The 13,889-nt window shown below is 40.8% G+C and overlaps 1 protein-coding gene across 1 annotated transcript in view; it reads left to right on the top strand.

Moving 5' to 3' along the window:
* The window catches only part of snx18a (sorting nexin 18a), a 92,850-nt gene extending 79,637 nt beyond the window's left edge, over positions 1–13,213 (top strand). Inside the window, exon 3 of the mRNA XM_061906210.1 lies at positions 9,700–13,213. Within this exon, the coding sequence (XP_061762194.1) occupies positions 9,700–9,707 (8 nt within the window). The 3' untranslated portion in view covers positions 9,708–13,213. The remainder of the gene's footprint in view (positions 1–9,699) is intronic.
* Positions 13,214–13,889: the final 676 nt, after the last annotated feature.

Here is a 13,889-nt window from a genome sequence, read left to right as displayed (position 1 = left end):
ACTACTGTATTTTAATGTTGGTCACTATGGCAGTGATTGGAGAGCCAATATTTTTCTGAATTGGTACTTGGTGGAAAAAAGTTTGAGAACCGCTTATTTAAGTTTCAATGGCAGTTACAAATCCACGACATAAGATGGAAATAGTGTAAAAGTTATGCTGTGTTGACCAGTTCAGTCTTTGCCGTCTGTTGCGCCATAAAAAGTGTTAAGACTGTAAGTATTGTACTTATTACGCACCAGCCGCTTAATTGTAACGTGTCTAATAGTTGTAGTTTTTATAAACACATTTGGAGATTTTGTAATTGCCATATAAAATCGCTAATGCTCATCAGTAGCATGTCAATAGCAAAGCCAATGTATATTAGTATCAAGCTGGCACATTTTTGGAAAAGTGGAGCCTGCTTCACTTACATTGGAAACATTTTTTTGAGTCCATTTCTTTGTTGGCATCCAAAATTGCAACACAACATAAAAGGTAATTTGGCTGAGTCCGCTCTCAGTGCTGCTAGAGTGATATCTAGGTGCCGAGTTGCAAAGAGTTGATGACCGCGTGTGATGTCACGTGCAACCCAGGTATCGTAACATGACACCGTTAGATTTTTAGTGAATCAGCACTAGGTTGGAAAAAGTACCTGGCTCAGTCCCCATCCTTACCGGAAACTTTGTACAAACCCTGTTTCCACATGAGTTGGGAAATTGTGTTAGATGTAAATATGAACGGAATACAATGATTTGCAAATCCTTTTCAACCCATATTAAATTGAATGCACTACAAAGACAATATTTTTGATGTTCAAACTCATGAACTTTATTTTTTTTGCAAATAATAATTAACTTAGAATTTCATGGCTGCAACATGTGCCAAAGTAGTTGGGAAAGGGCATGTTCACCACTGTGTTACATCACCTTTTGTTTCAACAACACTCAATAAACTTTTGGGAACCGAGGAAAATAATTGTTGAGGCTTTGAAAGTGGAATTATTTTCGATTCTTGTTTTATGTAGAGCTTCAGTCGTCCAACAGTCCGGGGTCTCCGCTGTCGTATTTTACACTTCATAATGCGCCACACATTTTCGATGGGAGACATGTCTGGACTGCAGGCGGGCCAGGAAAGTACCTGCACTCTTTTTTTACAAAGCCACGCTGTTGTAATACGTGCTGAATGTGGCTTGGCATTGTCTTGCTGAAATAAGCAGGGGCGTCCATGAAAAAGACGGCGCTTAGATGGCAGCATATGTTGTTCCAAAACCTGTGTGTACCTTTCAGCATTAATGGTGCCTTCACAGATGTGTAAGTTACCCATGCCTTGGGCACTAATGCACCCCCATACATCACAGATGCTGGCTTTTGAACTTTGCGTCGATAACAATCTGGATGGTTCGCTTCCCCTTTGGTCCGGATGACACGATATTTCCCCAAAAAATTTGAAATGTGGACTCGTCAGACCACAGAACACTTTTCCACTTTGCATTAGTTCATCTTAGATGATCTCGGACCCAGAGAAACCAGCGGCGTTTCTGGATGTTGTTGATAAATGGCTTTTGCTTTGCATAGTGGAGCTTTAACTTGCACCTACAGATGTAGCGACAAACTGTATTTAGTGACAGTGGTTTTCTGAAGTGTTCCTGGGCCCATGTGGTGATAACCTTTAGAGATTGATGTCGGTTTTTGATACAGTGAGGGATCGAGGGTCACGGTCATTCAATGTTGGTTTCCGGCCATGCCGCTTACATGGAGTGATTTCTCCAGATTCTTTGAACCTTTTGATGATATTGTGAACCGTAGATGTGGAAATCCCTAAATGTCTTGCAATTGGACTTTGAGAAACGTTGTTCTTAAAGGCCTACTGAAACCCACTACTACTGACCACGCAGTCTGATAGTTTATACATCAATGATGAAATATCAATATTGCATCACATGCCAATATGGCCGATTTAGTTTACTAAATTACAATTTTAAATTTCCCGCGGAGTTTCCTGTTGAAAACGTCGCGGAATGATGTTGACGCGTGCGCGTGACGTCTCGGGTTGGAGGGGACATTTTAGCGCAGCACCACTTGCGGCTAAAAGTTGTCTCTTTTAATCGCGCAATTACACAGTATTCTGGACATCTGTGTTGCTGAATCTTTTGCAATTTGTTCAATTGATAATGGAGAAGTCAAAGTAGAAAGATGGAGGTGGGAAGCTTTAGCCTTTAGCCACACAAACACATGCTGTTTCCTTGTTTAAAATTCCCAGAGGTGAAGCTTTACTATGGATCAGAGCGGTCAAGCGAATTTGGTTCCTGACCACTTGTCAACCGGCAGGTTTTGGTGAGAAAATTGTGGTAAAAAGTCTGCTCTTACCGGAGATCTGCGGAGCTTGCGCCGTCCATGCAGCTGCGTGACTTCCCTCAGAGACTGGCGGTCAACACACTCGTGGACACACCCCTCCGACTATCAAGTACTATTTAACTCACTAAAACACTAGCAACAAAATAGAAAGATAAGGGATTTCCCAGAATTATCCTAGTAAATGTGTCTAAAAACATCTGAATCGCTCTCAATGCAATCGTCTTTTTTTTTTTAACTTCATTTTTTTTATTAAATTTTTTTCCAGTCCTTCGCTATCAATATCCTCACCCACGAATCTTTCATCCTCGCTCAAATCAATGGGGAAATTGTCGTTTTCTCGGTCCGAATAGCTCTTGCTGCTGGAGGCTCCCGTTATAAACATTGTGAGGACATGAGGTGCCCTCACCCTTGTGACGTCATCGTCTGCTACTTCTGGTAAAGGCAAGGCTTTTTTATTAGCGACCAAAAGTTGCGAACTTTATCGTAAAAGTTCTCTACTTAATCCTTTCAGCAAAAATATGGCAATATCGCGAAATGATCAAGTGTGACACATTGAATGGACCTGCTATCCCCGTTTAGATAAGAAAATCTAATTTCAGTAGGCTTTTAAACTGTTTGACTATTTGCTCACGCAGTTGTGGACAGAGGGGTGTACCTCGCCCCACCCTTTCTTGTGAAAGACTGAGCATTTATTGGGAAGCTGTTTTTATACCCAATCATGGCACCCACCTGTCCCCAATTAGCCTGCACACCTGTGGGATGTTCCAAATAAGTGTTTGATGAGCATTCCTCAACTATATCAGTATTTATTGGCACCTTTCAAACTTTTTTGTCACGTGTTGCTGGCATCAAATTATAAAGTTAATGATTATTTGCAAAATTTAAAAAAATGTTTATCAGTTTGAACATCAAATATGTTGTCTTTGTAGCATATTCAACTGAATATGGGTTGAAAAGGATTTGCAAATCATTGTATTCCGTTTATATTTTTGTCCAACACAATTTCCCAACTCATTTGGAAACAGGGTTTGTATGTGGAAGTACTACGTGCAACTATTCTTATTTGGTACTTATTGACTAATTAGCTTTTTAGACTGTGATATTGTTACATTTGTATTGCTTGTGTGCTATTGTGTGCTTAGCTGTTGTGTGGCCGCCAGTTCCGAGTGGTCTATAGGACATTCAGATGTTAACTGCCTTGCACAAGTAAACATGCTACAGGACTGCTTTTAGATGCAAGTTGATTTGTTTTCTGCTGAGAGACAAGGTATTCTACAAACCCGAAAACCAGTGAAGTTGGCATGTTGTGTAAAATGGTAAATAAAAACAGAATACAATGAGTTGCAAATCCTTTTTAAACGGTATTCAATTGAATAGACTACAAAGACAAGATAGTCAATGTTCGAATTGGAAAACTTTGTTATTTTTTGGAAATATTAGCTAATTTGGAATTTAATGCCTGGAACATGTTTAAAAAAGCTGGCACAAGTAGCAAAAAAGACTGACAAAGTTGATGAATGCTCATCAAACACTTATTTGGAACATCCCACAGGTGAACATGCTAATAGAGAACAGGTGGGTGCCATGATTGGGTATAAAAACAGCTTCAATGAAATGATCAGTCATTCACAAACAAGAATGCGGCGAGGGTCACCACTTTATGAACAAAAGCGTGAGCAAATTGTCGCACAGTTTAAGACCAACATTTCTCAACAAGCTATTGCAAGGAACTTTGGGATTTCACCATCTACGGTCCGTAATATCTTCAAAAGTTTCAGAGAATCTGGAGAAATTCACTGCACATTAGTGATAATATTACGGACATTCGATCCCTCAGGCGGTACTGCATTAAAAAGCAACAAAGGTGTGTAAAGGATATTAACATATGGGCTCAGGAACACTTCAGTAAACCACTGTCAGTAACTACAGTTGATCGCTACATCTGTAAGTGCAAGTTATAACTCTACTATGCAAAGCGAAAGACATTTATCAACAACACCCAGAAACCCTTCGCTGAGCCCCAGCTCATCTAAGATGGACTGATGCAAAGTGGAAAAATGTTCTGTGGTCTGACGAGTCCACATTTAAAATTGTTTTTGAAAATTGTGGACGTTGTGTCCTCTGGAAAAAAAAGAGGAAAATAAATGATAAATAAATAAATGGGTTGTACTTGTATAGCGCTTTTCTACCTTCAAGGTACTCAAAGCGCTTTGACACTACTTCCACATTTACCCATTCACACACACATTCACACACTGATGGAGGGAGCTGCCATGCAAGGCGCCAACCAGCACCCATCAGGAGCAAGGGTGAAGTGTCTTGCTCAGTACACAACGGACGTGACGAGGTTGGTACTAGGTGGGAATTGAACCAGTGACCCTCGGGTTGCGCACAGCAACTCTCCCACTGCGCCACGCCGTCCCGAAAAGAACCATCCGGACTGTTAAAGGCTCAAAGTTCAAAAGCCAGCATCTGTGACGGGGTGGGGGTGTATAAGTGCCCAAGGCATGAGTAACTTACACATCTGTGAAGGCACCAATAATGCTGAAAGGTACATACAGGTTTTGGAGCAACACATGTTGCTATTCAAGCAACGTTATCATGGACGCCCCTGTTTATTTCAGCAAGACACGTGTTACAACAGTGTGGCTTTATAGTAAAAGAGTGTGGGTACTGGACTGGCCTGCCTGTGGTCCAGACCTGTCTCCCATTGAAAATGTGTGGCGCAATATAAAGCCTAAAATACCACAACGGACTGTTAAACAACTTAAGCTGTACATCAAGCAAGAATGGGAAATAATTCCACCTGAAAAGGCTTCAAAAATTGGTCTCCTCGGTAAAAATGCCTGTGTCAACTTTTTTGCAATGTGTTGCTGCCATTAAATTCCAAGTTAATGATTTTATGCAAAAAAAAAAAAAAAACTTTCTAAGTTTGAACATTAAACATTTTGGGGTGGTATAGCTCGGTTGGTAGAGTGGCTGTGCCAGCAACTTGAGGGTTCCAGGTTTGATCCCTGCTTCCGCCATCCTAGTCACTGCCATTGTGTCCTAGGGCGAGACACTTTAACCACCTGCTCCCAGTGCCACCCACACTGGTTTAAATGTAACTTAGATATTGGGTTTCACTATATAAAAGCGCTTTGAGTCTCTAGAGAAAAGCGCTATATAAATATAATTCACTTCTCTTCACTTGTCTTTGCTCTCTATTCAATTGAATATAAGTTGAAAAGGATTTGCAAATAATTGTACTCTGTTTTTACTTACGATTTACACAACGTGCCAACTTTACTGGTTTTGGGTTTTGTTCTATGATGAACTGGAAAGCACACCTGCGTCCATTGAGCATCATCATCATTGCCAGTAAGTAGATTGTTTCTTTTTAGGAGTGTTCATTCTTTTCACACGTTGTATGCCAGGTGAAAATATTTGTGTGCATACATCAGAGTTAAAAGCATTGGTCACTTTTCAAGTTGAATAGCCAGTTGGGTTGTTTTTATTTCTCAGTGTGGCCCTAAACCCCTCCATTTTTTGCTGCAGATCATTTTTGATGTTTTTGTTGTTCTTGGATTTTAATAAAAAAATAATTTTATCTGTTATCTTTTTTTCTGGTGTGACAAATGTCAGGTGGGATACATTCTGTCACTTATTTCAAACAATCTAAAGATTCCATATGAGATACATTGTGTCAATTATTTTAAACAATCTACAGATGTCAGGTGAGATATACTGTCACCTATTTCAAACAATCTAAAGATGCCATGTGGGATGCATTGTGTCACTTACTTCAAAAAATCTTAAGATGCCATGTGGGATACATTGTGTCACTTATTTCAAACAATCTAAAGATGCCATGTGGGATACATTGTGTCACCAATTTCAAACAATCCAAAGTTTTCATGTGGGATACATTGTGTCACATATTTTAAACAATCTAAATATGTCTTATGGGATACATTGTGTCACCTATTTCCAACAATCTAAATAGCCTATATGAGATGTATTGTGTCACTTATTTTAAACAATCTACAGATGCCATGTAGGATACATTGTGTCACTTATTTCAAGCAATCTAAAGTTTGACATGTGGGATACATTGTTTCATCAAATTCTAGCAATCTAAAGATGCCATGTGGGATATATTGTGTCACTTATTTTAAACAATCTAAAGATGCCAATTGGGATACAATGTGTCACCTATTTTAAATAATCTAAAGATGCCATGTGGGATACATTGTGTCACCAATTTCAAAAAATCTAAAGATGCCACGTGGGATACATTGTGTGACTTATTTCAAGCAATCTAAAGATGCCTTATGGGATACATTGTGTCACCTATTTCCAACAATCTAAATAGCGTATGTGAGATACATTGTGTCACTTATTTTAAACAATCTACAGATGCCATGTAGGATACATTGTGTCACTTATTTCAAGCAATCTAAAGTTTGCCATGTGGGATACATCGTTTCATCAATTTCTAGCAATCTAAAGATGCCATGTGGGATATATTGTGTCACTTATTTTAAACAATCTAAATATGCCAATTGGGATACAATGTGTCACCTATTTTAAATAATCTAAAGATGCCATGTGGGATACATTGTGTCACCAATTTCAAAAAATCTAAAGATGCCATGTGGGATACATTGTGTGACTTTTTTCAAGCCATCTAAAGATGCCATGTAGGATATATTGTGTCACTTGTTTAAAAAAATCTAAAGATAGCGTTTGGGATACATTGTGTCACTTATTTCAAGCAATCTTAAGATGCCATGTGGGATACGTTCTGTCACGTATTTCAAGCAATCTTAAGATGCCATGTGGGATACGTTCTGTCACTTATTTCAAGCAATCTTAAGATGTCATGTGGGATACATTGTTTCACCAATTTCTAGCAATCTAAAGATGCCATGTGGGATATATTGTGTCACTTATTTTAAACAATCTAAAGATGCCAATTGGGATACATTGTGTCACCTATTTAAAAAAATCTTAAGATGCCATGTGGGATACATTGTGTCACTTATTGCAAACAATCTAAAGATGCCATGTGGGATGCATTGTGTCACTTACTTCAAAAAATCTTAAAATGCCATGTGGGATACATTGTGTCAGTTATTTCAAACATTCTAAAGATGCCATGTGGGATACATTGTGTCACCAATTTCAAACAATCCAAAGTTTTCATGTGGGATACATTGTGTCACTATTTTAAAACAATCTAAAGATGCCATGTGGGATACATTGTGTCACTATTTTAAAACAATCTAAAGATGCCATGTGGGATACATTGTGTCACTTATTATAAAAAATCTAAAGACGCCATGTGGGATGCATTGTGTCACTTATTTCAAACAATCTAAAGCATTAGTCTCAGACACGCGGTCCGCATCTTGATATGAAAATGTGATGTTAGTACGGTCTGGGATTTTACTATGAATCACGCTATACAGCGTCATTCATAATTGGCCACCCTCCTGATTTTTCCTGGAGACTCCTAAATTTTTGGGCACCCATTCCTCCAAAACTTGTTGGTTGTCACGCAATAATAAGGTTCAATGGGTGCTGTACTGGCACTACCTTTATCACTCTCTACGGAATGTATCAACGGGGTTCTTACTCAGTTTTATGTTGTTTGTAAGTCTGGACACACAAATAATTGACTGCAAGACATACTTGATCAACAGCCACATAGGTCACACTGAGAGTGGCGGTATAAACAACATTAACACTGTTACACATATGTGCCACACTGTGAACCCACATCAAACAAGAATGACAAACACATTTCAGGAGAACATCCGCACCATAACACAACATAAACACAACAGAACAAATACCCAGAATCCCATGCAGCCCTAACTCTTCCGGGCTACGTTATACACCCCGATACCATCAAGGCTACATTATACACCCCCTACCACCAACCCCCGCCCCCACACCCCCCCTCCGTGCGTCGGTTGAGGTGGTGTATATTGTAGCCCGAAAGAGTTAGGCCTGCATGGGATTCTGGGTATTTGTTCTGTTGTGTTTATGTTGTTTAACGGTCCGGATCTTCTCCCGAAATGTGTATGTCATTCTTATTTGGTGTGGGTTCACAGTGTGGCGCATATTTGTAACAGTGATAAAGTTGTTTATACAGCCACCTTCAGTGTGACCTGTATGGCTGTTGATCAACTATGTCTTGCAGTCACATGCATGTGTCTGTAGAAACCTAGGACACTATGTGACTGGGTCAGCACGCTGCGCAATGTAAAGGCGGACGTGATGACATGTCGTAGAGGACGTTAGAGGCATTGCTATCACAGCAGGCCCTCTACATTGTTGGCCCATTGAAGGGCGGGACGAATTCGGGAGGCTTGATGCCCCGAGGGACTGTTAGTGGATCCACTGAAATTTGAGAGTCTCCTGGAAAAATCGGGAGGTTTGGAAAGTATGTTGCTCGGACAAGAAAGCCGTTCAAAGAAGGTAAATTAATTAAAAAGTGCATGTTAGAATTTTTAAGAAATCTTTTCTTGCGGCCCAGCCTCACCCAGTTTCCGCATCCAGTGGCCCCCAGGTAAATAGAGTTTGAGACCCCTGATCTAAAAATTCCATGTGGTATAGATTGTGTCACTTATTTTAAACAATCTAAAGATATCATGTGGGATACACTGTGTCACCTATTTCAAAAAATGTAAAGATGCAATGTGAGTTACATTGTGTCACTTAAATGCCTACAGAAATGAGATTTTCTTATTTAAACAGGGATAGCAGGTCCATTCTATGTGTCATACTTGATCATTTCGCGATATTGCCATATTTTTTGCTGAAAGGATTTTGTAGAGAACATCGACGATAAAGTTCGCAACTTTTGGTCGCTAATTAAAAAGCCTTGCCTTTACCGGAAGTAGCAGACGATGTGCGCGTGATGTCACGGGTTGTGGAGCTCCTCACATCCTCACATTGTTTACAATCATGGCCACCGGCAGCGAGAGCGATTCGGACCGAGAAAGCGACGATTTCCCCATTAATTTGAGCGAGGATGAAAGATTTGTGGATGAGGAAAGTAAGAGTGAAGGACTAGAAAAACAAAAAAGAAAAAAAAAGACGAGGGCAGTGGGAGCGATTCAGATGTTATTAGACACATTTACTAGGATAATTCTGGAAAATCCCTTATCTGCTTATTGTGTTACTAGTGTTTTCCGGTTCCGGGTCAACGTGAATGACTGCTCGCTGACTGCTCTTGTTGCAAAAAAGCTAAGTATCGTTCTATCTGTGTGATTTTAACTGTTTTGCAGCTTTATTTACAACTTCTCGAACATATTTAATAGTTCAATTTAACTTGCAAATCACCCGATCTCTGTCTCACCACTTCGCCCTCAGCTAGCTAGCTGCTAAGCTAACGAGGCTAGCGGAGAAAGGCAGCCCCGGTCTGAAGGAAGCTTCTCCCCCACCACCGTGACCACCACTTCCCGAAGACAGCTGGCACCCCACTCGGCGACGGAAAGTTTCTGTGAGTATGGCTTCCTGCGCTTCGTGCACTTTACTCATGGATAGGTTGGCTTTGCTAGAGAGCCGTGTCCGCCAGTTAGAGCAGTGTAATTTCGTAACTTTAGATGTTGCGGACACATCTGCTAGCGTTAGCTGTAGCGAGCTAACTAGCCCAGCTTGTAGCAGCCCTAAGCGGCCTACAAGCTACGGTGTACCGGTTGAGACGCATAATAGATTTAGCCCTTTAGCTAGTCCTACACCCCAGTCTACCGGGCACCACACGTTAGTCATAGGGGACTCCATCACCCGAAACATAAAGCTTAGCAAACCAGCCACAATTAAGTGTATTCCCGGGGGCAGAGCACCTGACATTGAAGCTAATCTTAGGGAGCTAACTCGCAACAGGTCTAGTAAACACGTACGGCAGGCTAACCGCACCACTAGTTATGCGAATATAGTAATACACGTTGGCTCCAATGACGTTAGGATGAGACAATCAGAGATTACAAAGAGAAACATAGCCAGGGCTTGTAATCTCGCCAGAAAGATGTCCAGGCATCGAGTAATTGTCTCTGGCCCCCTGCCTGGGAGAGACAATGATGAGAGATATAGCAGATTAGTCTCTCTTAACAAGTGGCTGGATAGCTTCTGCAGACAACAGGGATTTACGTTTATTGATAATTGGCCCTCTTTCTGGGGTAAACCTGGCTTGCTGAGGAGAGACGGCCTTCACCCTAACCAGCAAGGCGCTATTCTCTTGTCTCTGAACATAGACTTCGCATTGAGCCACATTTGACTAACTCCAATAGAGCAAGCCCGGTCACAGGCAATTACAGAGCCTGCTAGCCTGGGTATGGAGTCAGTTAAGCTAGAACTAGCCAGCGCCAGGCTGGATGATCCCTGTACACATACCAATTTTCGTAGAATAATACACAACTCACAAAATGTTCTTTCTACTGTGTCTATGACTACGTCAGAGTTAGACATGCGTTCTACTGAGGTGGCAAATTATGATGCGTTCAGTTTATCGCAGCACCAAGTAGACAATCTGAAAATTCCCGTCATATCAATTCCTAGATATGGTCGTAATTATTTTAAGTACACTGCGCATAATAAACGCAACATTATTAATATTGCTACTATGGATAATTTTATCAACAACTCCTTAAAACAGCCCACTACCTATAATATGGGCTTTCTAAACATCAGATCTTTGTCTCCCAAAACGTTATTAGTCAATGAGGTCATTAGAGACAACAACCTTAACGTCATCGGTCTTAGCGAAACCTGGCTTAAACCAGACGACTTTTTTGCGATAAATGAGGCATCCCCTCCTAACTATACGAATGCGCATATTGCCCGTCACCTCAAAAGGGGAGGGGGTGTCGCACTAATATACAACGAAAACTTTAACTTTAGTCCTAACTTAAATAATAAATATAAATCGTTTGAGGTGCTTTCTATGAAGTCTGCCACACCTCTGCCTCTGTGCCTGGCCGTTATCTACCGCCCCCCAGGGCCCTATTCGGACTTTATTAGTGAATTCTCAGAGTTTGTTGCTGATCTAGTGACGCACGCCGATAATATAATTATAATGGGGGACTTTAATATCCATATGAATACCCCATTGGACCCACCGTGCGTGGCGCTCCAGACTATAATTGATAGCTGTGGTCTTACACAAATAATAAATGAACCGACGCATCGCAGCGGTAATACGATAGACCTAGTGCTTGTGAGAGGTATCACCGTTTCCAAAGTTAATGATACTCCCGTATACTAAAGTAATGTCCGATCATTACCTTATAAAATTCAAAGTTCAGACTCATGTTCGGCAAGCTAATAATAATAATAACTGCTATAGCAGCCGCAACATTAATGCTGCCACAACGACGACTCTTGCGGACCTACTGCCCTCGGTAATGGCACCGTTCCCAAAGTATGTGGGCTCTATTGATAACCTCACTAACAACTTTAACAACGCCCTGCGCGAAACCATTGATAGTATAGCACTGCTGAAGTTAAAAAAGGCTCCAAAAAGGCGTACGCCATGGTTTACTGAAGAAACTAGAGCTCAGAAATTATTATGTAGAAAGCTGGAACGCAAATGGCGCACGACTAAACTTGAGGTGCACCATCAAGCATGGAGTGATAGTTTAATAACTTATAAACGCATGCTTACCTTAGCTAAAACTAATTATTACTCAAATCTCATCCGCATTAATAAAAACGATCCAAAATTTTTGTTTAGTACAGTAGCATCGCTAACCCAACAAGGGACTCCTTCCAGTAGCTCCACCCATTCGGCAGATGACTTTATGAAGTTCTTTAATAAGAAAATTTAACTTATTAGAAAGGAGATTAAAGACAATGCGTCCCAGCTACAACGGGGTTATAGTAACACAGATACGACTGTATATACGGCGGATACTGCAAATATCCAAAATAGTTTCTCTCGTTTTGATGAAATAACATTAGAAGGATTGTTACAGCGTGTAAATGGAATAAAACAAACAACATGTTTACTTGACCCACTTCCTGGGAAACTTATCAAGGAGCTTTTTGTATTATTAGGTCCATCAGTGCTAAATATTATAAACTTATCACTTTCCTCGGGCACTGTTCCCCTAGCATTCAAAAAAGCGGTTATTCATCCTCTCCTTAAAAGACCTAACCTCATGGTAAACTACCGACCGGTGTCTCACCTTCCCTTTATTTCGAAAATCCTCGAAAAAATTGTTGCAGAGCAGCTAAATGAACACTTAGCGTTTAACAATCTATGTGAAACCTTTCAATCCATTTTCAGGGCAAATCACTCGACTGAGACAGCCCTCGCAAAATTGACTAATGATCTATTGCTAACGATGGACTCTGATGCGTCATCTATGTTGCTGCTCCTCGATCTTAGCGCTGCTTTCGATACCGTCGATCATAATATTTTATTAGAGCGTATCAAAACACGAATTGGTATGTCAGACTCAGCCCTGTCATGGTTTAACTCTTATCTTACTGATAGGATGCAGTGCGTCTCCCATAACAGTGTGACCTCGGACTATGTTAAGGTAACGTGTGGAGTTCCCCAGGGTTCGGTCCTTGGCCCTGTACTCTTCAGCATCTACATGCTGCCGCTGGGTGACGTCATACGCAAATACGGTATTAGCTTTCACTGTTATGCTGATGACACCCAACTCTACATGCCCCTAAAGCTGACCAACATGCCGGACTGTAGTCAGTTGGAAGCGTGTCTTAATGAAATTAAACAATGGATGTCCGCTAACTTTTTGCAACTTAATGCCAAAAAAACGTAAATGCTGATTATCGGTCCTGCTAGACACCGACCTCTATTTAATAATACAACTTTAACATTTGACAACCAAATAATAAAACAAGGTGACTCTGTAAAAAATCTGGGTATTCTCTTCGACCCAACTCTCTCCTTTGAGTCACACATTAAAAGCGTTACTAAAACGGCCTTCTTTCATCTCCGTAATATCGCTAAAATTCGCTCCATTTTGTCCACTAAAGACGCCGAGATCAGTATCCATGCGTTTGTTACGTTTCGCCTCGACTACTGTAACGTATTGTTTTCGGGTCTCCCCATGTCTAGCATTAAAAGATTACAGTTGGTACAAAATGCGGCTGCTAGACTTTTGACAAGAACAAGAAAGTTTGATCATATTACGCCTGTACTGGCTCACCTGCACTGGCTTCCTGTGCACTTAAGATGTGACTTTAAGGTTTTACTACTTACGTATAAAATACTACACGGTCTAGCTCCAGCCTATCTTGCCGATTGTATTGTACCATATGTCCCGGCAAGAAATCTGCGTTTAAAAGACTCCGGCTTATTAGTGATTCCTAGAGCCCAAAAAAAGTCTGCGGGCTATAGAGCGTTTTCCGTTAGGGCTCCAGTACTCTGGAATGCCCTCCCGGTAACAGTTCGAGATGCTACCTCAGTAGAAGCATTTAAGTCTCACCTTAAAACTCATCTGTACACTCTAGCCTTTAAATAGACCTCCTTTTTAGACCAGTTGATCTGCCGCTTCTTTTCTTTCTCCTATGTCCCCCCTTGTGGAGGGGGT

Source organism: Nerophis ophidion, linkage group LG07 (assembly GCF_033978795.1).
Source record: "Nerophis ophidion isolate RoL-2023_Sa linkage group LG07, RoL_Noph_v1.0, whole genome shotgun sequence".
Classification (NCBI taxonomy): Eukaryota; Metazoa; Chordata; class Actinopteri; order Syngnathiformes; family Syngnathidae; genus Nerophis; species Nerophis ophidion.
Note: the sequence above shows the minus strand (reverse complement) of the source record. Positions and strands in the feature narration are given on the sequence as shown.